This window comes from Pongo pygmaeus, chromosome 21 (assembly GCF_028885625.2).
Source record: "Pongo pygmaeus isolate AG05252 chromosome 21, NHGRI_mPonPyg2-v2.0_pri, whole genome shotgun sequence".
NCBI classification, from domain to species: Eukaryota; Metazoa; Chordata; class Mammalia; order Primates; family Hominidae; genus Pongo; species Pongo pygmaeus.
Window position 1 is genome coordinate 57,226,646 of NC_072394.2, and position 25,734 is coordinate 57,252,379.

The 25,734-nt window shown below is 39.1% G+C and overlaps 1 protein-coding gene across 2 annotated transcripts in view; it reads left to right on the plus strand.

Annotated features, from left to right (window-relative positions):
* Positions 1 to 25,734, plus strand: part of DOK5 (docking protein 5) — a 177,379-nt gene that overhangs the window by 107,490 nt on the left and 44,155 nt on the right. For both annotated transcript variants that reach the window (XM_054468223.2, XM_054468222.2), the window contains exons 3-5: positions 6,409 to 6,523; positions 6,613 to 6,732; positions 9,554 to 9,743. In XM_054468223.2, coding sequence (XP_054324198.1) covers positions 6,409 to 6,523; positions 6,613 to 6,732; positions 9,554 to 9,743 — 425 coding nt within the window. The remainder of the gene's footprint in view (positions 1 to 6,408; positions 6,524 to 6,612; positions 6,733 to 9,553; positions 9,744 to 25,734) is intronic.

Below are 25,734 nucleotides of genomic sequence, written 5' to 3' on the forward strand. Positions count from 1 at the left end.
TTGACTTGCTCCTGATCTGAGGAAAAAAAAATGTTTTCGTTTTTCACCATTGAGTATATGGTCTTCATCATGTTGAAGTAATTTTTTTCTATTCCCATTTTGTTGAGTGTTTTTATCATGAAATGTATTGAAATTTGTCAAATTCCTTTTCTGCATCTGTTGAGGAGATGATATACTTTTCATCCTTTCTTCTGTTAATGTGGTATATCCATCTTGCCATGTAGAACCCTTGTATCTGAGAGATAAACCCCACTAGATCATGATATATTATCCATTTAATATGCTGCTGAATTCAGTTTGCTAGTATTTTGTTGAGAAATTTGCATGTATATTCATCAATGATATCGGCCTGTATTTTTCTTTTCTTGTAGTGTCTTCGTCTGGCTTTGGTATCACAGTAATGTTGGTCTCACAAAATGAATTTGGAAGTGTTCCTTCCTCTTCAATTTTTTTGAAGAGGTTCAGAAGAATTTGCATTAATTCTTCTTTAAATGTTTCATGGAATACACCAACATTTCTTCCAACAAAGAAATATACAAAAAGCCATCTGATCATGTGTATTTCTTTGTTGGAAGACTTATGATTAATTATTGAATCCCTTAATAGTTACAGATTTGTTCCAAGTTTCTATTTCTTCATGATTCAGTCTACGTAGGTTGTATGTTTCTAGAAATTTATCTACCTCTTCTAGGTTATCCAAGCTGTTGACTTTTTCTTGGTGTATCATCATTCATGGTAGCCTCATAATCCTTTTCATTTCTGTGGCATCAGCAGTAGTATGTCCTTTCATTTCTGATTAGACTCCACTTATTTTCCTTAACCTAGCTGTTTGTCAATTTCATTGATCTTTCAAAAACCAATTCTTGGTTTCACTGGTTTTTCTTAGTGCTTTTCTATTCTCCATTTCATTTAGTTCTAATCTAATTTTTATTATTTCCTTTCTTCTTCTTACTTTGGGCATAGTTTGCTCTGTTTCTGGTTGCTTGGGGTGTAAATTTAGGTTGTTTAAGGTCTCTCTTCTTTTTTAATGTAGGAATTTACCATTATAATCTTCTTTCTTAGTATTGATTTTGCTACTTCACACAAATTTTGGTATGCTGTGTATTTGTTTTCATTCAGCTCAGGGTATTTTCCAAATTCCGTTTTGATTCCTTCTTTGATCTATTGGTTGTTTAAGATTGTGGTGTTTAATTTCCACATACTGTGATTTTTTTTTCAGTTTTCCTTCTGTTATTGTTTTTTAGTTTTATTCCATGGTGGTTGGGGAAGATACTTAATTATGTTATTATTTTTTAGTTTTATTCTATTGTGGTAGGGAAAGATATCTAAATTCGTCAAGACTCGTTTTGTTACCTAACACATAATCTATCCTATGTGCACTTAATAAGAAAGTGTATTCTGCTGCTATTGGCTGTATTTGTCTGTTAAGTTTAATTGGTCTTCAGTGTTGTTCAAGCACTCTGTTTTCTTATATAATCCTTGGATGTCCTATCCGTTATTGAAAGTGGGGTATTGAAATCTCCTACTATTATTGTGTTGCTTTCTCTTTCTCTCTTCAATTCTATCAATCAATGTTTACTTCATATATTTGGTTGCTCTGGTACGGGATACATATATATTATAATTGCTGTATCTTACTAGTTAATTCACCTTTTTATCATTATAGTGTCCTTCTTTGTCTCTCATGATAATTTTTGACTTAATGCCTATTTAATCTGATGTAAGTATTGCCATCCCTACTCTTCTTTTGATTGCTGTTTATATGGGTTATCTTTTTCCATTTTTTCACTCTCAGCCTATGCGTGTCCTTACATCTAAAGTGAGTCTCTTGTAGACAGCATATCATTGGACCTGGTTTTTAATTTATCTTTTGATAGGGCGGTTTAATCTATCTCCATTTAAAGTAATTACTGCGCCAGGCATGGTGGCTCATACCTGTAATCCTAGCACTTTGGGAGGCTGAGGCGAGTGGATCACTTGAGGTCAGGAGTTTGAGACTAGCCTGGCCAACATGGCAAAACCCTGTCTCTACTAAAAATACAAAAAAAAAAAAAAATTAGTCAGGCATGGTGGTGCACACCTATAGTTCCAGCTGCTCAGCAGGCTGAGGCAGGAGAATCGCTTGAACCCAGCTGGCAGAGGTTAGCTGAGATCACACCACTCTGCTCCAGCGTGGGTGACAGAGTGAACTTCTGTTTAAAAAATAATAATAAATAAGTAATAAAATTAAATAAATATTGATAGGAAATAACTTACTTTTATCATTTTATTGTTTTCCGTATTCTTTGTAGCTCTTTTGTCCTTATCTTTTTCTCTTGCTGTCGTATTTGTGATTTAAAAAATTCTTCAGGGTCATATTTTGATTCCTTCCTCATTTTCTTTTGTGTATCTCCTATAGGTATTTCTTTTCTGGTTGCTGTGGGGCTTATGTAACACATTTTGTAGTTATGATAATCTATTTTAAGATGATAACAGCTTGACTTCAATCACATACAAAAACTGTACTATTCCACTAGACTCTTTTTATATTATTGTGGTAACAAATTTCATCTTTTTATATTATGTATCCATTAACATAATTTTATAGTTTTTATACTTTTATCTTTTCACTTATATATCAAAATTAAAAGCTGTTTATACAATATTTGTAATGTTACATGTAATGCAATGTTATAGTACTATAATATGTATTTGTGTATGTGTATACACACACACACACACACACACACACCTTTTCCAGCAAATTATATATTTTCATTTGCTTTCATGTTACTATCTGGTGTCCTTTCATTTCAACTTGAAGGACTTCCTTTAGCATTTCTTATAAGGCAGATTTCTTTGTAAGAGGACTATTATGTCTTGCCTTGGTTTTCTCATTTGCAAAATGGAGTGATAGTGGAAATAAATACATCTTTGAAAAGTTTCATGTGGCATGTAAATATCTCTGCAAAGTTTAGTTATCATAATTATTACTTTAGCATGTATATTGAGGAAGTTTCCATTATGACATTATGAATTAGTGTAGATTCCAAGGCTTGTGTGTGTTGTGTGTGTGTGTGTGCACATGCCCACTAGATGTAGTTCTGAGGTAGAGACAGAGATCGTTGCTTTAAAATTTGATTGTCCTTTGACCCATACAATTATGACCCTGGCTGCTCTGGGAATGGTCACTTGCTTCTCCTGAGCGGGGGTGTTCAGTTGCTGATTTCCTAAACCAATTTCCTAAATGGGTAATTGTGTTCTGACTCATACAGTTCCCCGTACATTTCCTGACTATTTCAGGTGGCTGTCTCTTCCTCTTTGCCCTTAATGGATATGTAATGAAGTCACATGTTTCAAAGTCATTGCTGTGTTTCAGGCTGGGATGGACTACTCTTACATAATGTCTCACTAGAAAGTCAGAATAAAGTTGGCACATGTGCTCTACCTCCACCTCAATTTCTAACCATGTTGAAAAGAAAGAGGTCTTAAAATGAGAGGTGGCTTTCAGGGGCTAAAGATCCTCTGGTTAAAAGTGTTTAGTTAGTCATTAGTGTTTCAGATGCATTAAAAGCACAGGCTTTAGGGTTAGTTTGCTTCATTTTTTAAGCTGTGAACTTGGTTGTATGACTTCAACCTTTCGCAGTCTAGTTTCCTCATCTGTGAAAAGGTGATCATAATAATATTTATTTCACAGAGCTTTTATGAAGATCAAATGAGATAGTCTGTATAAAAATGCTGGCCGGGTGCAGTGGCTCACGCCTATAATCCCAGCACTTTGGGAGGCTGAGGCGGGCAGATCACCTGAGGTCAGGAGTTTGAGACCAGCCTGGCCAAAATGGTGAAACCCTGTCTGTACTAAAAATACAAAAAAATTAGCCGAGTGTGGTGGTGGGCGCCTGTAATTCCAGCTACTCGGGAGGCTGAAGCAGGAGAATCGCTTGAACCTGGGAGGTGGAGGTTGCAGGGAGGTGGAGGTTGCCATGAGCTAAGATCACCATGGGTGACAGAGCAAGACTCCGTCTCAAACAACAACAACAACAATAAACTAAGCACATTATGTGGTATATGTGTGGGGACCAATGCATGTTGGCATCAGTATGATTGTTTTCATTGATTTGGCCCTTCAGTAAGTCACTGCTGGCAGCTCAAGTCTAGCTGGGTGCTGGAGAGAGAAACAGATTAAGTAGAACAACAGATAATACAGTAGAGCTTCATGCAGCATTTATGAGAACAGAGAGAAGAGAAATGTTAGTTGACACTAAGGTCAGGGCACGTTTCCTAGAGGAAGTAGACCTTGAGGAAAAAGTGAAATTTCCCTGGAGAAAAGAGGCAGAAGAGAGAGAGGAATTTGCCTTCCAGAAGCACCACACAAGTAAATTTACGGGTGAGTTGGGTCTTTCATTCATATAGTCCACTTATAATTATTGAGTTCTCACTATGTGAGGGTTCTGTGTTTGACTCCGGGAACACAATGATGAGCAGAGCAAAAACAAAACAAAGCAAAACAAAAACTATTCCTGCCCTATGTAACTCTCACTTTTCAGGCAAGATGGGCGTGAAACCAATAACCAATAGGAAAGGTGTAGGACATCATTGGATGGTGTAGCCTTGAGACTGACTAGGTGTTAGGATGGGAGGTGTCCAGTAGGGCCTCAGTGGGTGACTGAGATTTAAACTGAGACCCATGTGAGAATGGGAGTGAGGTAAGGAGAGATAGAGAAGGCCCTGTGCCAGGAGAACCATGGTGTCTTCTGGGAACTGAACAAAGTCCACTGTGGCTGAGACATAGAGCACATGGGAAAGGTATAGAGAGGACAGTGGTGAGATAGCGTGGGCAAGACCACAGGGGGTCTTGGTGGTCATTCTAAGGATGCAGGCTTTTGTCCCAAGTGCAATGGGAAGTCATTGAAGTGTTCTGTTTATGCATAGTAATATTTCAAGACTTAAGTTTTGAAAAAAAAAATCTGCAATGTGCAGCATGCATTAATGGGGATTAAAATGGAAGTGGAAAGACCAATAAGTAGTTGTGACAAGATGATAGTGACTTGAATTGGGGTAGTGGCAAAAAAGAAAAATAAACAAACAAATCAACAGTTGTATCTGGCGAGTCCTGAGGCACTTGGTGTAGTTGGAGAATAAGATACATGGTGCTGAGTCACTGATGTAATTGGTTTGGGCACTTTTTGAGGAGCAGTGGTGTGACATTTCATGCTAAGAAATTTGCATTTATACTATGAAAAGGGCTGATGGGGATTAAGAAGCAGAGAAATGAAATAATCAGATTAGTGTTGTGCATGGAGGATATTTATTTCTTTTCCCACCTACTTCTTGAGCTAAGCATTTATTGAATTTAGAGTAATAGACAAGAGAAACGGAACAACATCATTGCAGGCAAAGATTGATGGAAAGCGGATTCTTTTGTATAACAGCACAAAAGAGATATATGAAAGGGAGGTTAAACTTGTCAGTGTGAAAAGCTATTGATCTTGTAAATACTTACCCTGAAGCCACCTAAGCCTTCGCTCAGGCATGACCCAAATATTCCAAACCTCCAATGCAGCTGAGGATGCGGATGTAACTGGATGAGAGATGGCCACTGTGGAAACATAATGAGCCAAGACACTTTGTGGGAAGGGAGGGGTTTACAAAAGTGTTAAAGGAGCCAAGGGATTATGGGAGAGAGGAAGGAGAGAGAGAACGTCTAGTGGGGATGGCTTTCCTCCCTGCTAGGAAGAAGGCGCCACTGGGTAGTGTTCTCAGAGCCTAAAACAGAGGCCCCGTAACCATTGAGGAACTAGGAGTAAGTTAGAGACAGTGGGAAAATATTTGGAAAACCAAATTCATTATGTACTTTCTATGATTTGGACCTCAAGTCAGGGGTCATTTCTGAGACTCTTGACACTCTATCTCTGACTGGTCAAGAGTGAAATAATCTAGTTATGAATTGGACCACTCTTCCTTCCCTTCCCTTCCTTGGGCTGATGTATTTAAGACACTTACATGGGGAATACTCTGAAGGGATGGAATATTTGGAGGCTTTTGCAGACGGCTGAGAAAGAAGGCTGTCCACAGAGACCGACATAGACATAAGAACTATTGATCAAGTGGAGTCTTTGGGAGGATTTAAAAAACTAAAGAAAAAAGAAAAACCAAAATGTTCTACCTCTATAAAGTTTTAAGCCTGTTCCACTTAATACGCTTCAGAAAATTTAATAAGGAAAGATAATTTGTTAACCATCCTTGCTGTGTGTTACAGATAATACTAAACTCACTTAAATACATCTTAGCTTTCAGACGTAGATACTTTTTCAACAGGTTGTGCCCAGCTGTGCTGTGCCGTACTGATTTCTGGGCCTCACTTTTGGTGTTATGTACTGGAGACATTCATTCAGGGAGTGTGTCAAACTTCTAATTGTTCATTTTCAGGTTACAGAACTCAACAATGTGAAGAACGTAGCTCGATTGCCAAAAAGCACCAAGAAACATGCCATAGGGATTTATTTCAATGACGATACCTCCAAGACTTTTGCTTGCGAATCAGGTTTGTCTCAGGCAGGGCTGGGGGGCTTTTGCTTTTGGATTCTGAATGGATGCTGGGCACATAGTTTAATCTTTTGGACATTTCCACAGATCTTGAGGCCGATGAGTGGTGCAAAGTACTCCAGATGGAGTGTGTAGGAACACGGATCAATGACATCAGCCTTGGAGAGCCTGACTTACTGGCCACTGGGGTTGAGAGAGAACAGAGTGGTATGTAAAGAAAATTCTCTCGTCTCTCTTTCAAAGCTGCTTCTGTCTCCGTATAATAAAACATAAGACATCTTCATTATGTAAAGTTTTTGGGGTATAAAAATATATAAAGAAATAAGTAAAATAACCTTTTATCTATTCCACAACCTGTGTTAACATTTCAGTGTATTTTTTTCTAAATTTTTTTTTCCAATTCATAACATGAATGTATCTACTTTAATAATATCAGTTAGAAATTTTGGGGAACCTGCTATGTGCCAGTTTGGTGGAAGACGCTTTACTCATCTCAGATTATTTATTATACATTTCATAGCAGCCCTATGGTGTAGGTATAATTACTTCCTACATTTTGCAGATGAGGAAACTAAAATTTAGAGGACGTAAAGACCTTCCTTCAATTCCGTTAGCTCACTAGTGTTTGATTCTAGATGATACTGTTGGACCTATATTTACAGTTTACAGATTTTAAAATGTCATGGGCATTTTTTGGTCATGCCTTTTTCACTTAAAATGTTATCAACAGCTTTCCAATGTTTTCAATATAATTAAACTCTATGACTATTTCACCAAATTTAAACCCATCTAAAATCTGTAATTAAAAATATATATATTTTATTGAAACACTTGAGCCAACTCTGAGCTCAGCACTCAATCTGGGAATCAATAATTTAAAATAATAATGACCAAAATATTCATGAACACTTCAGCAAAAATCAATGTTGGTTTACAGAACAAACCTGGGTGTGAGGAATCATTTCTTTGTCTCCTAACAGCTGAGCCTAGGGACCGGGTAGATCAGATCACAGAGTTCTGCTGTAGGCTGACTTGATCTGTGAGGGCATATCACCATGGAAAGGTCTGTGGGTCATCTGGTTTGATTACGGACATGGCAGAGATGGAATTGTACTGACTTTTTCTGTAGGTGCACACCCCAATGTTAGTAAAAAAATGCTGTCCCTCCCAATTGGAACTATGTCTTCATGACACATTTACAATCTGTGACTGTTTTGGATGCACCATATCTACCATAACCCATCTCCACGGAAATGTTATTGACCAAGACCTAGAAGCGCTGGGTAATTCGGAGGAGCCTCTGTGTAGATTGGAAAACTGAGCTACAGAGAGGTTAAGTCATTGATGGGGTTACACAACCAATCCCCAGGCTCCTCCTTCTCTGGTTCACTAAATCAGGACACCCCAGGCAGAGAGGATACCTAGGAGCAAAGCATAAAGAAAACCTGTCAGGTTTTGATTATGATTCATTTTTTCACCTAGAGTGCTCAGATCAGCACTTTTCACAAATTTGTGTTTGGGAAGCAGTATCCTGACAGCACCACAATCTGAATTTAAAAATTGGCGGTGCCTAGGAGATACCTTTCCCACAGCAGCTTTCTGTGCCTCAGTTTCCTCTTCTGTTAAATGGAAATAATAGCTCTGGTCTACAAGTATCAGGGATTATTATAAATTCAACTGTGTCCTCTCAGGCCCTTTACAATGTTAATTAGTATGACTTCAAATGATTGTAATTAAAATGGTCACTCCACCACTATTGCTATTACTCTTTTTAAATTTTTATTATTATTTTTTCCCTACCTCTCCCCTGTTGTTATTCTTGAGTGAGGTAGGACTTAAAGAACTTCTAAGCACATAGATTGATAATGATCTCTCTTACTTTTTACTTAATATAGACAGTCTTTCTTACTTGGAACTTTCAAGGGGGAATATGCTCAATTAGAATACATTTTTAAATATGGTTACTAGAAATCAACGAATATTTGTTTATTGGGAGTATGAAATAATTAAACATTTTTGAATAGTAGATGGCAGAACACATTTCATGAACACAATCTCAGCATTACTATTTACTAAATTCAACTAAAATCTATGAAAATTCAAGTGACTATCTTATCATAAAACAATGTATTTAGAATACCACTAATATAAAATTGTTAATGCCACATTGTCGTATGTAGGCAATCTACCATAATGATGCATAGGTGGAAATATATTTGCTATAGTAATATTTTTGTTCATTTTTCACTGGAAGACTTTGACTCAAAAACTTTTTAATGAATTTTCCAGAAATATAACAGAAATATGGTGACTGTATCTGCAGGGATGAAAATTAGGTTAAAGTAATCAGCCAAGCAGTTTATGTAGAATAATTTTGGTTGCATTTTAGCAATCATCCAAATATGCAATGAATATTTCTTTCCAGTATTTGGCTAAAGAAAGTTCTTTGTTAAAACTACTTCAAATATATGCATTGGCATTTTCCCAAATTGTTGGCCAGTTAAGTGCATAGTATTACTGTGGAGTTTTGTTTAAATGATTGAAATACAGTTTTATTCATTTAGTTATAGAAATTACAAGTTGATCAATATAACTTTAATAACATGAAACCATGACATAATTGTTTTGCACCTGCATCTTTTATGAGCACAAAAGTGTGGATCCAGTTAATGTGTTCTTGGCAGGAAAAAAAAATTGCTTTTAATGGTTTTATTGCTTTAGTCTTTTATTGGCATACACATTTTTATTATGCAAATTTAAAAATTCTAAAAATGGTCTTTGCTCATGTAAATAGTGCTTAGCGTATGTTGACAGTCAGGCTGTATCATTATTATGTTATTTAATAGGATCTGCACTTAAGAAATTATTTTCTGGGACTGTTAATTAATGGGAAAGGTTTATCTTTCTGAATATGCAACCAAAATCTAGAATGTGAACTTGAATTGTTTTTAAATGCCTCTATATTCCTACAATGTCTTTGATGTTTTATTCCTGGGGATTTTAGACTAACCTTTTGTTTTTCTCCCAGAGAGATTCAATGTGTATTTGATGCCATCTCCTAACTTAGATGTACATGGCGAATGTGCCTTGCAGATTACATATGAGTATATCTGTCTTTGGGACGTCCAGAATCCCAGAGTCAAACTCATCTCTTGGCCGCTAAGTGCCCTGCGGCGGTATGGACGTGATACTACGTGGTTCACTTTTGAGGCAGGGAGGTGAGTTTAATGACTTTTAATGACTATTTTTCTGGTTTTTTTGTGTGTGTGTTCATTTTTACCATGCTCGCATCATATGAGGCGGTAGGTTTACATATGAGATCCAACTGAAGTACACTTGAGGAAATTCATAGAGTTGCGATTACATAATGTGAGGAGTCTTGTAAAATATTTATATACTCAACATGGCTTTTCTCCCCTGTGGAAGATTCTGATGTTTCACACACATGATCCAAATTTTCATTACACAGTTTAATTCCATACCACAAACTGAAGTTGATCCAGGTAAAAATGTTATCAAAGTACCATTTCCTGGGTCAAGCTGAACAGAGGCCAGCTTCTTGATTTTGGAAAACTTCCATATTATTATTTCACATATGTTTCCTCATCTGAGCTAACTGTGGTAGATTATTAATATGAGGGGCCATGGAGTTTTTACCAGCTGCAATTTCTTGAGTTCCATCTATTTGGCTTACAGTGTAAGGATTCCCATGAATACTGAAAGAGATTAAAGCTAAAACTTGCTCTTTGTGATACCTACTAAGCACTTTCCGGGTTTTCTCTTTTTCCTCTTAGGGGTTAATCTGGGAGAGATAAAATAGTGCCAATAATGTATGGATTGGTTGCTACCTACAAAAAGATTCCTTTCACCATAATCCTATTTTCCTTGCCCTTCACTTTTCCCTCAGAATTTAGGCTTCATTTGGGAACACTGCAGATTTTTTTTTTTTTTTTCTGAGATGGAGTCTCGCTCTGTCGCCCAGGCTGGAGTGCAGGTGGCACAATCTCAGCTCACTGCAAGCTCCGCCTCCCGGGTTCACGCCATTCTCCTGCCTCAGCCTCCCGAGTAGCTGGGACTACAGGCGCCCACCACCATGCCCGGCTAATTTTTTTGTATTTTTAGTAGAGATGGGGTTTCACCACGTTAGCCAGGATGGTCTCCATCTCCTGACCTCACGCCTCGGCCTTCCAAAGTGCTGAGATTACAGGCGTGAGCCACCACGCCCGGCCAGATAAATTTTCTATTTTAGAATTTTAAATGCCTAAATTTTAAGAAATATAAGTTCTTCTGTATATGGCCTGACATTACACTCAAATTGAAAACCATTAACTTGTGATGTTAAATAAAAATTGCTTGTAAAAGCAGACAGTTATTCCCGACAGGAATATGACTCTTGATATAAGTAAAGTAAAAACTGAAGTTCTAAATACCCCAATCCATGTAAATGGATAACAGTAGTGGTCCCCTCTAACTAATCTGTTAATTCCATTTTAATGAACAAAGCCCAATTATTTAAAATTTACATTTTACCTGTAGTCCCAGCTACTCAGGAGGCTGAGGCAGGAGAATGGCGTGAACCTGGGAGATGGAGCTTGCAGTGGGCTGAGATCGCTCACTGCACTCCAGCCTGGTCGACAGAGCGAGACTCCATCTTCCCCCCAAAAAATTTACATTTTAAATAATCAAAGCCCAATTATTTAAAATTTACATTTCAGAAATATGATCAGTTTGATGTTCTTACAACTGTCTGGAAAGTTTTTTACTTTATACTTTTCATACAGCTCTTTTCTGGTCTATTTTATTTTTAAGTACCTAGAAACAAGTTGGTGAATCTTTCAGACTATAAAAGTTATCACAAAAAAATAAACCTTTAATGTTGAGAGCAATGTTCTTATTTTGTGAGAATTACTTATTTATTCTTCTTATAAGAAAATCCCAGGCCAGGACAGTGGCTTATGCCTGTAATCCAAGCACTTCGGGAGGCCAACACAGGAGGATTGCTTGAGCCCAGGAGTTTGAGAGCAGGCTGGGAAACATAGGGAGACCCCATCTCTCCAAAATTTTTCTATTATAAAAACACATGCACATGTATGTTCATCACAGCACTATTCACAATAACAAAGACATGGGATCAACCCAAATGCTCATCAATGATAGACTGGATAAAGAAAATGTAGTACATATATACCATGGAACACTATGCAGCCATAAAAAGGAATGAATCATGTCCTTTGCAGGGACATGGATTGAGCTGGAGGCCTAATTCCTTAGCAAACCAATATAGGGACAGAAAACCAAATATTGCATGTTCTCACTTATAAGTGGGAGTTAAATCATGAGAACATATGGATACATAGAAGGGAACAACACATATGGGGCATATCTGAGGGTGGAGGATGGGGAAGGGAGAGGATCAGGAAAAATAAATAATGGATACTAAGCTTAATACCTGCATGATGAAATAATGTGTACAATAAGTAACCATGACACAAATTTACCTATGTAACAAACCTGTACATCCTGCACATGTACCCATGAACTTAAAAGTTTAAAAAAAAGAAAATAAGAATACCTATTCATTACTGGATATATTGTAGAAAAAATAAAAGCTAATTTAATTGAAAAAAAAATAGCCAGGCATAGTGGCACACACTTCTCAGCTACTCCAGAGACTGAGGTGGGAGGATCACTTGAGCCTGGGAGGTCGAGGCTACAGTGAGCTATGATCTTGCCACTACACTCCAGCCTGGGGCGACAGAGTGAGACCTTGTCTCAAGAAAAGAAAACAACAACAAAAGAAAATCCCTATAGAAAATGAATAATTTTTTTGGTAAGGTTGGTATATTTTTCCCTTTGGGTCTCAGAAATTATTTATGCATTAACAATAACCAGTGAAATCTAAGTATTGAAAATGTTTTATAATATAAATAGACTATTCTATGACTGTACATCTCATATCATCTCCATTCATATTTCATATTGATGTGTAAGAGAATTCTGCATTGATCAAGACTCTTTGGATCTGTTTTGGGCAGTACTTATTCAATTATTAATATTTTAAAATCTTTTTTTATTTACCATTTACAGGAAATAGTAGTAGAAAAAGAGTATAGCTTTTTATGGTAGTGTTTGAGGACCAAAACCTTAGTTTATTAGTATCTATATCTATTTTAAACTTGAAAACATGTTATCTTATTTAATTTTCCAGGTATAAAATGAACACTATACATATCCTGCAAATGTTTAATTTATTCGTATTGAAATCTAATAGAACTGCTAAGGATTTAGGTGATTACTTAAAAGACCTTGACATTTCTCCTAAGTGCTGTAGGAAACCATAGAGACTTGGAGACTGGTATGTTTGAGTCTCTGTGTGTGTATGAGATGTGTGTATATGGGGTGTGTGTGTATGTGATGTAATTGTGTTAATAGTTTATAAGGGGCTGGGCGTGGTGGCTCATGCCTGTAATCCCAGCACTTTGGGAGGCTGAGGCAGGCAGATCATGAGGTCAGGAGATCGAGACCATCCTGGCTAACACGGTGAAACCCCATCTCTACTAAAAATACAAAAAATTAGCCGGGCATGGTAGTGGGCGCCTGTAGTCCCACCTACTCGGGAGGCTGAGGCAGGAGAATGGCGCGAACCTGGGAGGCTGAGCTTGCAGTGAGCTGAGATCGTGCCACTACACTCCAGCCTGGGTGACAGAGCGAGACTCCATTAAAAAAAAAAAAGTTTATAAAGGTCACTTTGACCACACTGTGGACAGTAGGATAGAGGAGATAGGTATGGATGCAGGAGATGTTGAACCAGCTCAAGTGAAACAACGGTGGATGAAAAGATATATTGGTGACAAATTCCAGAACTATTTCAATGGTCTTTACCAACATGCTGACTTGGAAGATAGAAGTGTTTTATTCCATGACTTTGATGACCCCTTTATGGTCCATCCATTTGCTTATTTCATCCAAGAACTCCATTGGTTAGATGATTATAATATTCACAACCCAGGCCACTCAATGTTATATCTCCAATATTGTAGGGACATAGAATATTTATTGATTTTGAATAGCATTATTTCTTATGCATTGGTCCTGTTTTGCAGGGCTGGTGCAAACTTGAGATTGAATGGTCAGAAATGAAAGTGTGGGAGTTGTATGCTTAGCATCTTACTTCTCAAACAGCACGGTGTAGTATACAAAGTAGTGATTCAGAATTTAGAGAGACCCTGGATAATCTCTATTTTTTGCTAGCTGCTAACCTTGGACAAAGTTCTTAACTTTCCTTGTAAGTTGATTGGAGTAATAACTTTCTTGCAGCTTTGTTGTAGGTAAAGGCAGAAATGCATGTAGATGACCTGGAAGGATGCTGGGCTTCTCCTAAATAGTATCTTTGGTATTCTATTATGATTACTTTTGGAGCAGAACTTAGGCTTACAGGATAGTGTCAAATGCAAGGCAAAATTACTATTTTATATTTTGCCTGAAACTCAAATAAAGGTAAATTTTTATAGTTACCCTCAAGATGCTCAGGATAATAAGATCATTCGTTTTCCACACCAAGCGTGAAGGTTTCATGTCTGCCTTGCTTTATTAATGAAGATAATTTTTTTCCTTGGCTATTTTTGGATGTGTTGAAACAAAGCAGTTTTATATTAACCAATATAATTTTCCCCTTCTCTCACATCGAGAAGTGAGCAGAAGTTGTCTGTCCAAGCAAGTAGTTTTCACATATCCAACATGCATCTGAAAAACCTTAACAATATCCTCTAGAACACAGGGAATCTTTCTTGGACAAAGTTCTGCTCATGTTCAGCCTCTCTCTTAGAACTAGAACTGAGTGTTATTCCTGCTCAGTGGCCCCGTTTCACCCCACCAAAGCTGACAGTGGGGCATGTGTAACAGACTGAACTGGAAGTTGGAGGAAATGAGGTAAAATTGCAGTTCTATCACATACTAGCTGTGGGAACGTGGATATGTCACTTAACTCACCGAGCTTTTGTTCATTGCCACCTGTAAATTGGGAACACATATATTACTTATCTCACAAGATTGCTGTGAAGATTAAATAAAGGCACATGTAAAGACACCTGGAATAGTGCCTGGATGTAGTAGGCAGCTGTATCCACCCAAACTAGTACTGAAAAGAAACTCATTGACTTCCATAAACTCAAAGTCTGAGGAGTAAAGATGGCTTCAGGCTTGGCTTGGCTCAATGTCCAAATGATATTCCCAGGTTTTATTTGACAGTTCTGTTTCTTCTAAAATAGCTTCATTCTAGCTCCATATGGTGACTTTCAGAAGCTTTGAGATCTCCCCACACTATCTCAGTAAAAGAGAGATATATTACTACTCTCTGCTGTCATTATATATACTATGTGTCAAGCACTGCACTTAACACAAAGCTCACAGAGTACAAATGCAATGAAGATGGTTCACTGAAGGCAGGAAGAGGGTACTGTTGCCATCAGAAGAGGAGTGGAGGTGAGGCTTTTAAAAACTAACAAAATATGTACAATATAGCATTTAATAATTGCTCAAAACAAATAAGGTCAAGAGGCTATTTGAGTGTAATTGACATTTGCATTCACAATAGTGCCGATTTCCAGAGCAGTGGTTCTTAGCTAGAGGTGATTTTGCTCCTAGGGGACATTTGATAATGTCTGGAGACATTTTTGATTGTCACAGCCTGGGCAGGGGGTGTTACTGGCATCTAGTGCATAAAAGGGCCAGAGATGCTGCTACAGTGCACCGAATAGTCCTCAACAACAAAGGATTATCGGGTCTAATCACGTGGTCAAGAAACCCTACTCTAGCAGGTGTATGAGCCATTGAAAATTATCACTACCATTTATTGAGCCCTTACTACATGAAAGCCTCTGTGCTAAGAGGCTCATTACCTCATTTGAGCTACTCATTATCATATAAACTAGGGGATACAGTTATTTCCCTCTTAAAATGAAACCTGGGCAATGGCAAGAGGTCCAAAGACACAAAGCTGATAAATTCAGGACTCACGCTCAGATCTTTTACTTCCAAACTCCATAGATTTCTAAGAAGGCTCACCTTCTACTGGAGGTTAGCCTAGTTCTTAGTTAACTTCTGCAGAGCTAAGGGAGAGAAAGCGTGCTTACATAACCAAAGCTTGCTAAATCCATTTTGGATGATCTTGTGAGCATATTATCCTTTCCCACTGAAGCTGCCTCAATATGAGGAAGGCATCTGTCAATAAGCCACAGACTTGCAAAGATGCTGGTGATGTAAATATGCCTCCTGGGCTGCACACTGGAGTATAAATGTTCTTAGTTTGACTTGACTTTTTGGAACCCCCTGTATGTTCTCTTAGTTTGGAGTGTAGGCACATACATCTTTCCGGGTCAGCACTATGTGGATCATAGGTCATTAGGGTCTTCTGCACACTGTTTTTCTCCTTCTCCTCCTGGTATCATAAAATCTGACCATAGTCTCTATTTTTTGAGGAAATTCAGAATTGGAATATAACATTTTTTAATAAGATGAAATTGCACAATTAATTACCCTTGGAGACAGAGAATAATTAGTTTATCTTGGGGGCTAAGAGACATATGGCTTATTTTGTTTGAAGTTTTCTTAGTCTTTTGTTTGTTTCTTTCCACTTCAAAGCCCTGAAACCTCACGGCACATCAGACTGGCAGGGGCACTAATTTTTTATGGGAAGATCCAATTGACATGAAGTTCTAACTGCAGCAACATTGGAACCATTCTTGCAATGTGATTGTGTAGAGAAGAGTGGCAGGTGTCCAGTCCCTTTCTCTGTTAACTGTACAGCTTGCTGCTGAGTTAGCATGCTTCAATGTCAGACTTGCCTTACCTCCTGACTGATTTAAATTAATACCCTGGGTTTTGCACCTGCAGGAGCTAGAGAAGCTCAGGTGACATTTGGCAGAATGTACTAAATAATTACCACACATGAGTGCCTTTCTTTACCAGCTGGAGAGAGTCTCGCTTGTGCTTTTGACATCGTTTTAAGAGAAACTTTTAGGTATGCCAAAAATATGCGAAAATCCAAATTGCATATACAAATACTTTTCCTTAAATGGAGTTCACAAGTGGTTTTTGAAAAAGATTTTTATTTATTTGGATATAATAAAGGCTTCTGAACAGCTTTAGAAAATAATTTTTTGCATATTTCACCCTAAAACCAGCTTAATTGGTGAAATAACTTTTCATTCAAGAAAAAAATTGTTTCCTCCTTTAATTGGTGAGTTTACAGGTAAAATGACAATTGTTTTGATAGCTTATGTATATTTTCTATTTATTTGAATATCTGAAATGTGTGTCTTTGAATATATGAAAGCTACATACTCCCAATTTATCTTCTTAGATAGCTTCTTAGTAATCTCTCATTTCTGAATGTTTTACAGAGCATACACTTACCCTTATTGAAGAATTTAAAGCAAGTAAGCAATCCAGTATACTGAGCTCCCCCAACTATGTTGAGTATAACAATTAGAATACAAATGTGCTGGATCTAACACAAGTTTGCTCAGAGAAGTAAAATCCTCTTCTTTTGTAAGAAAAAGGGAACAAACATTGTGACATTTAAATGGCCACTTGTTATTCATTAGCATTTTCCTCAAAAATAATTTTAATTACAAAGATAATGCATACATTATAAATATTCCAATAGTAGAGGCATGTATGAAATCAGAAGGAAGCATTCTCTTTTCTACTCCACAGAGTAACCTCTTTAATAATCATCTTAATAGATGTTTCATTATTGCATGTCTACTGCCTACCACATAGTGTGCTAAGTGAGAGGTATGAAGACAAGCAAGACAAGGCCACCATTCTAAGAGGCTTAGCTAGATCCTGTCCACCTCTGAGCTTCTGTGATTTTATTAAATAGCATGCGAAATTCTTGAAAGAAAGGATGACTTTTTTCTGACCTTTGAGGCAAAATTAGGCACTCAGCAACATACCTTGTCTGTGGCCATCTTTAATGTAGGTGATGGCCCATTGGTGTTTGTGATTACTTTATATGAGATGGTATTTTGGAATTCTAGAAAGGACTAGTAAAAATGAATCATTCCTTCCTTTATGCAATATTCACCTAGTGCACCCTAACGCCTGGTGTGGTTTTAAGCACTGCAGATGTAGCAGTGAAAACAACATATAACTTACTCAACAGAAGAGAGAGACATAGACAATGACTAACATTTTAAAAGGTAAAATAGATGTTAGATTGAGTCCCACAGTGAAAAATAAACTAGGGAAGGATGATAGACAGTGCCAAAGAAGGGGTGCAGTTTTAAAGAAAGTGAGCAGGACTGGCTTTACTGAGTACGTAATCTTAAGAGGTGAGAGTGTGAGCCATGTAAGAATCTGGGGGAAGAGCATTCCTTCCAGAAGGAAGATGGAAGAAGATGCTGAAAAGGAAGTATTCAAAGAAGAGCCAGGAGGTTGATGTGTCTGAGCAGAATCAATGGATGGGAAGCCACATGACGCAGGTGGAGATGCAGCAGGGTCAGGCCATGTGGAGCTTGAAGGTGGTTGTGAAGAATTTGGCTTTTAGTCTTAGTCTGATGGGGAGCCCTCAGGGGCTGTGTAGAGTTGGACAACTACAGAGTTTGAGCAAGTCCCCAAGATGGCTCTCACTTCTGACACCAACTGCAAATTCATGGGTTTCTAAAACTACCCTAAGATTTGGTAAGTCACTAAAATGACTTCCAGAACTCACCAAAAGCTATTAAACACAGAGTTATGGTTTATCACAACAGGGCATATAGATTGAAATCAAGCAAGCAAAGAAGCACATGGGAGGACGGAGTCCAGAGAAGTACCAAATGTGGAGCTTCTGTTATCTTCTCCCTGTGGAATCTGGGCATGCTGCTTTCCTCCTACCTACATGTGACATTACACATGGAGCATTGCCTACCTAGATGCCCCTAAGCCACCACTCGCAAAGATTTTACTGGGCTCCATTATGTACGTGTGATTGATTGATTGATTGGTGGATCTCAGTCTCCAGGCTGACTGATATCACATGACCTGAAGCCATTATCTTGAGTCATATTGTTCCTATCTGTCTAGCTCAAGTTTTCCAGGCAGGCAAACATTACCTTGCAGGAGATCCTAGCAAAAGGCTATTTTTAGATGAGGTTAAATTCTTCTCTATGCTGGAGGTGTTAGGCAAAGAAGTGACATAATCTTTTTTTTCTTTAAGACTTTCTCAGGCTAAAACCAGTTACAGGGTATTGTAGTACTCATGTGAGGGACAAGAATGGCTGTAGGCATGTGGGTAACAGTGAATACAGTCTTAAATTTTGGATGACGATAGGTTTTTAAGCTAAAGCCAGAAGGATTTACTGACAGATTGGATGTGGTCTAAGAGGGAAAGGGAAGCATTAGGGACCCTCCAGGAGCAGCTAAGACTGCAGAGAAAGGGTGCAGAGTGGGCACTGGGGCTGAGGATTTTCCAGAGGTCAGTTTTGGAAACGTTAACTTCAGGGCTCATTCAGCAGTTTACCCCACTTACTAAACCGCCGTTTCATCCTGTCAGGGATTAGTAAAGCTACACATTGTGTTTGAGTTTAGAACTGTTAAAAGCACTGCTAATTCCAACCCATTTCTTATAACTGCTATTGCAGGAAGAATGTGTGAAAATGCTTTCTTCACACAAGGAGTTAGATCATATCATAAAGCAAAAATGGAAAAAAGTGATCTTCCTTTGTCTTTATGCATATCATAAGTGATAAAAAACAGACACAATTAATAAACAACCACTGTCTGTTATACTAGCTTTGTTCTATGACTACAGATAGTAGTTAATTTATTCTTTTGTTTGTTGGTTGGTTTTTCCACAAACCTTCAAGTCCAGACAGTAAGTATTAGAATTTACATCTAAAAGTGATAGCAAAGGTCTCTGTGCACATTTGAGGGGACTCTGGCTGTTAGGAGACTCTGGCTGTTAGGAAACCTGTGCTAGTGATGATGAAATGGCAGGAGGAGGGCCATAGTGTGGCCCTGCACAGTCTGCACTGGGGCCACCAGCTAGTAAGCTTTATATCTCGTAAGGTGTGCTAATCCTCCAGCACAGACACTGTACCTCACTGGAGCTGGAGAAACAAAACACCCAATTTTTGCATCCTAGTTTTTCTTTAATTAAAGCTGATCCTTTTCTTAGAGGGCGATTCCTATTTCTGAATTCATATTTTCATTCTCAAAGAAGAGGTTTATTTTATTCTGTTTTCACCCACCCATGAGCCTCCACATCACTCTTTCTCCCAGCCACACACATTCCATTCCCATACATCTTAGTCATTCTTGCTTCCCCACTGCTGTTCTGGGTTGCAGCTGCCTGCATTTCCTTCAAGGCAAATATGTGGTTGTGCCTCTCTCATGAAGTTTTCCCAAAGAGTCCTGTTCTCTTTGGCTTTGACGTTTTAAAGGGTTAAGATAGCAACAACAACAAATTCTAATTAAATGCTTATTTGATGCTGGATCCTTTGCTAAATACAAAATGCAATCTCTCACCATTCTGTGTGGTTTGGGAAACCTTGTTATTCACATTTGAAATATGAAGTCATGGAGACTTCGAGAAGTCAAGGAACTTGTCCAGGGTCGTGATTGCATCATGGGAGGGAGCTGGGATTGAGACTTCTTATCTTCCAGACATTGCTCCACATCACCTGGAGCAGGGCTCTAGGAACTAGCCCTGTGTTTCCAAAAATGTGGCATGATTTTGGGCAGTAGAGGTGATGTTAAATAAATATGAGTCTCACAGTGATAGAGTCATTTTCTTTTCCATTTACTTTTTGATCTTTTTGGTTGAATAATGGAGAAACATTTCAGTTGGATGCCGCATGCCTGACACACATCTCTAAAACTTTCTAAAGTACTTGTGTTACTAAGAAGTGAGCAAACTTCTAGCTCAAATATTTGATAGCAAGAGGATGTAGCAGAGTTGATAACAATTTTTTAATGTATTTTTTTGAGATGGAGTCTCTCTCTGTTGCCCAGGCTGGAGTGCAGTAGAGTGATCTCGGCTCACTGCAATCTCCACCTCCCGGGTTCAAGCAATTCCTTGCCTCAGCCTCCCGAGTAGCTGGGATTATAGTCGCACACCGCCACGCCTGGCTAATTTTTGTATTTTTAGTAGAGATGGGGTTTCATCATCTTGGCCAGGCAGTCTTGAACTCCTGACCTTGTGATCCACCCGCCTAGGCCTCCCAAAGTGCTGGGATTACAGGCACGAGCCACCATGCACAGACTTTTAATGTATTTTTTAAGTCTGCTTTCAATTTATAACAGGGGATATTGGTTTGATACTGATGTGATGATTCGAACTTACAAAAATATATTCGTTTAAGGAAAATAAAGCAAGGTGATTAAAAATGAATCACATAGGTGGCACAAAGATTTGACAACCATCATGAAAGTTGTTTGTGAATGATGGATGTCGCCAGCTGTCCCATGCTCAGAAGCCTGAGTGGCAAGTGATACATGATGTGTTATCTTACATGAATTCCCATTTCTCACCCTACCAGTCATAGAAAGGGCTAGGAAAACAATTGCAGTAGCAGGTGGGCCAGATTCCCCGATCTCCAGCGAGCACACACACAGGGCACTCGGAGAATAGACTGCTGCTTTGTCTTAAGCTGAGATCAACCAGGCAGCAATGCCAGTGATTGGAACAGGAAAGACAACAAAGATAGTCAACCGCAGAGTGTCTTTGTCATCCCAGTCTGTACTGAAGCAACAGTTCCCTAAACTCAGACACTGCCTTGTATAGAAAACCTCTTACCAGGTACTCATTACTTGGGTTCTCCCTTGTCCTCATTTTGATCTATTTCAATGATTTTCTCCTGGGGATATTTGTCAATGTCTGGAGACACTTTTGGTTGTCAAACTGCAGGCTACTACTGGCATCTGGTGAGTAGAGGCCAGGGATGCTGCTCAGTAAACTACAACGCCCAGGACAGCCCTAATAACAAAGCACGATCGGACCGCGTCAGTGTTGCTGACTTTAGTAGAGCTGAGATCAAGTCCGTATTACAAGCTCCTTAGAAATTCCTCCCAAATTTATTCCTCACAATGAAACTCCTAGAATCTACGTGGCTAAGCCTCTTGCTTCTTCATCTCATGTCTGTGCAATTGTGTTTTCTTGTCATAGTGTTGTTGGCCTTGCTATAGCCCCAGGGGTAGGGGGAGGGGATTGTACTCCACTTGTTCAAACTGTATTTTTTTTTTTTTTTTGAGATGGAGTCTTGCTCTGTCGCCCAGGCTGGAGGGCAGTGGCGCGATCTCGGCTCACTGCAAGCTCCGCCTCCCGGGTTCAAGCGATTCTCCTGCCTCAGCCTCCCCAGCAGCTGGGACTACAGGTGCCTGCCACCATGCCCGGCTAATTGTTTGTATTTTGAGTAGAGACGGGGTTTCACCATGTTAGCCAGGATGGTCTCAATCTCCTGACCTCGTGATCCACCCACCTCGGCCTCCCTAAGTACTGGGATTACAGGCGTGAGCCACCGCACCCGGCCTCAAACTGTATTTTTAGTTCGCCTCACTTTCACAGACAAAAGTAAACATTCTGTGCTTTTTTTTTTTGTTCCTTTTAATTTTATATCCCTCTTTGTCAGGTGCTTTGGATCTGCTTCTCTCAGGTTTTTGGATTCCAGATTTTCATTTTCCCAACACTGACACCCACCCCTTTTCTCAACTGTACATTTCCTTTTTTAATTGCTGCATCAGTATGGCTCATGCAACCATGATATTATTCTCAAACGTTTTGCATATGTAGATCTTGTCTCTCCAAATTAATTCTCAGCTCCTCAAAGAGAAAGCCTATGTTTACATCCTTCACAGCGGCTGTTATGCTTTGTCTCTGATAGGTGTAACAAGTACCTGATTCTTTCAATTATAAGGTAATTGTAAATGCAAAATACAACATTGATTTAATAGCTGCCTTGGCAGGAGTGGAGAAAAAGAAAAGCCTACCTTAAATATACATGCTGGCCGGGCGCGGTGGCTCATGCCTGTAGTCCCAGCACTTTGGGAGGCTGAGGTGGATGGATTACCCGAGGTCAGGAGTTCGAGTCCAGCCTGGCCAAGATGGTGAAACCCCGTCTCAACTAAAAATATAAAAATTACCCAGGTGTGGTGGCAGGTGCCTGTAATCCCAGCTACTGAGGAGGCTGAGGCAGATAATTGCTTGAACCTGGAAGGTAGAAAGGTTGCAGTGAGCCGAGATGGTGCCACTGCACTCCAGCCTGGGCAACAGAGCAAGACTCTGTCTCAAAAAAAAAAAAAAAAAAAATATATATATATACACACACACACACACACGTATACACACACACGTTGAGGTCAAAATGTGTTCTGCTTTTGGCAGTGTCCATATATTACACACACACACACACACACACACACACACACACAGAGAGAGAGAGACAGAGACAGCCAGGTGCACAGAACACATCTTGGAAGCAAGAAAATATGAAACTTATTGGCTTACTGATTTCAAATGTTTACTTATTCATTCTGTCTACCATGAGATAATTTATTTTAGTTTTCATAATTTCAACCCCATTAGTATTTTTCTAATAAGATATGTTGATGTGCAATGTTATGGGCAAAAGGAGAGAAAAGAGTTTCTGAAGTTGGGCACTCAGTGGTTATGAACCATAGTGTCTGGGTCTTGAATCTTCCCGGTACCCAGGACCACAGTCCCAGCACATGCACACTTGTGCTCTGTCCACTGGGGGCTCAGCCCCACAGGCTGCCCCTCTTCGCACCACCTCCTCAACATGTTGGCTTCACTTGCCTGTGTCCCACCTAAAAGCTTTATATGTGCAGTTCTGTCTGTCAAGACTGTTCTTCCTGCCTTCTTTCTCAAATCACTCCCCGCCCCAGGGTAACTCAATGAATTCTCAGTGTCAGTAAAAGTTGCTCAGGGAAGCCTGGGTCAGGTTCCCAGCTATGCCTTTCCTAGCACTGCCTTCTGCTTCACAATTCATTCTACAGTTATTTATTGAGCACCAAATGTAAACCAAGCCATGCTCTAGGCATTAGTGGAAAAGCTGTGAGTATATCAGAACAAAATCCCCATCTACAGGGAGCTTACATTCTGGTAAAGTAATGGAAGCTCTCTTTACTTGAAGATATAATTGTGTACTCTACATATCCTATTTAATACTTGCAGTAAATCTAGGTGAGAGTTCTTAGCATTACATTTGTTTACATATGAAAATGCAGATTTAGACAGGTTAGATAGCTGACAGTAGGTCACAAAGCTGGTGAGATGGCAGGCCAGCCAGGTGATCCCTGGTCAAGCTCCTGCATTCTATTATGTTGCCTTTGGTAGGTGGAAGAACGAATCGTTCCCAACATTTTCTGAGCTATTGGTTCCTTCTGGATTCTTGAATAATTGAATAATCCATGATTTGGAGTGACAGGCATTTCATTTAGGCAATTATTGAGAAATTCAAAACTATACCTGCATCTATATGGCAGCAATATTATTATATTTGAATCCTTATCTTCACAGAGGAAATTAGAAAGGCCTAACTTAAACTTTTTGTTTTTTAACTTTCTCTGGGTTTCCAATCCACTGGTTTCCATTAATGTATGGAGTGTTGGGTCACTTGGGGCCACTTTGGATACAGGAAGAGCATCCAGGGTAAAAATCAATGGGTAAAAAGAAAGGAGGAATCGGGAGCATTGGAAGTTAAAGTAGGTGGCTTTGCTATTCTGCTAAAGGGTAAACCCATTAGAACATCTTTGTTCTGTGTTGCATTTTCTCTGGAGATGAGAAGCAGACATGGCTGTAGGAGGTTATGTAAGACCATTAGCCTGTTTGATGTGCGTTTCTTTTCCCTTCCTTTTTTTGGTTTGTTTGTTTTCTTACTGCCTTGGGGAGTTAGCCCATCATATGGTTTTGATGGAGGCATGTAGTAACGTTTTAGAGTGTTGTAAAGCTGCTTATGAAACAGTTCCAAACACATCAATCAGGAGGGGTGGATAAGATAAAAGGACTTGTGGGTAGAGTATAGAAGAGACCTGATGGAAGAGCATCTGAAGGTCAGTTTGTGGTCATTAGCATCTTCATGGGTCAGGCTGTCCAATGAAGGACACATGCCTTTGAGCAATAGGAGCAAAAGTCCTAACAATTTACACCAAAGGCCTCATTTCTGTTCTATTTAGAGCTCTTAATGCATTTTGTGACTTTAATGCACAGTGGTGATTTCTTGGCCAGATCTGGTCGATTAAGGCCTTTTGACTCTCACAACTTTGAAAGAAAATGAAACAAGTTGCTGACATGTAAAATTCAGGTGACTTCATATAAAAGTCAAGAAGTCTTGCTTCTCTTAAACAATCAGAAACTGTGAGTACCTTGGACGCATATTTCCCCATTCCCGCACGTAGACACCTGACTAGGGCTGACTTCTGGATACCATGCTTAGACAGGACCTGTGTTCTCTGCTAGCTGCACTCCCTCTACCCTAGGTCATAGTGGGTTTGAGCACCTTTATGCATGCATGTTCTCTGCCTGAACTCTAATGGAATTTGAGGTTGTGTCTCCTGTTCTTTTCTGTTAGTGGTAAGTGGTGTGTGTGTGTGTGTGTATGTGTGTGTGTGTGTGTTCCAGATCTTCAGGCAGAGGAGAGGGAAGTCCATGTACATTAAAGAAGAATGTTTAGTACTACAGTTGTTTTGGTTTCATTTGTTTTTGATAACAATATTTATTTAGAGATTTAAATGTCATTAAAGGAAGGTTGTAGATTTGTTATGTTTCTTAAAAGTGAGCACTGGGGGCCAGGTGCGGTGACTCACGCCTGTAATCCCAGCACTTTGGGAGGCAGAGGTGGGCAGATCACGAGGTCAGGAGTTCAAGACCAGCCTGGCCAAAATGGTGAAACCCCATCTCTACTAAAAATACAAAAATTAGCTGGGCATGGTGGCACGTGCTTGTAGTCCCAGCTACTCGGGAGGCTGAGGCAGAAGAATTGCTTGAACCCCGGAGTTGGAGGTTGCGTTGAGCCAAGATCACACCACTGCACTCCAGCCTGGGCGACAGAGCGAGACTCCATCTAAACGAACAAACAAACAAAAAAAAACGTGGGCATTGGGTAAGAGTGATTTTCCAAGAGTAAAATTAATTAATGGGTTATGATATAAATTAAGCTTTCCACCACTAGTATTAAAAATAAGATAGAATAGAAAATAATAGCATGT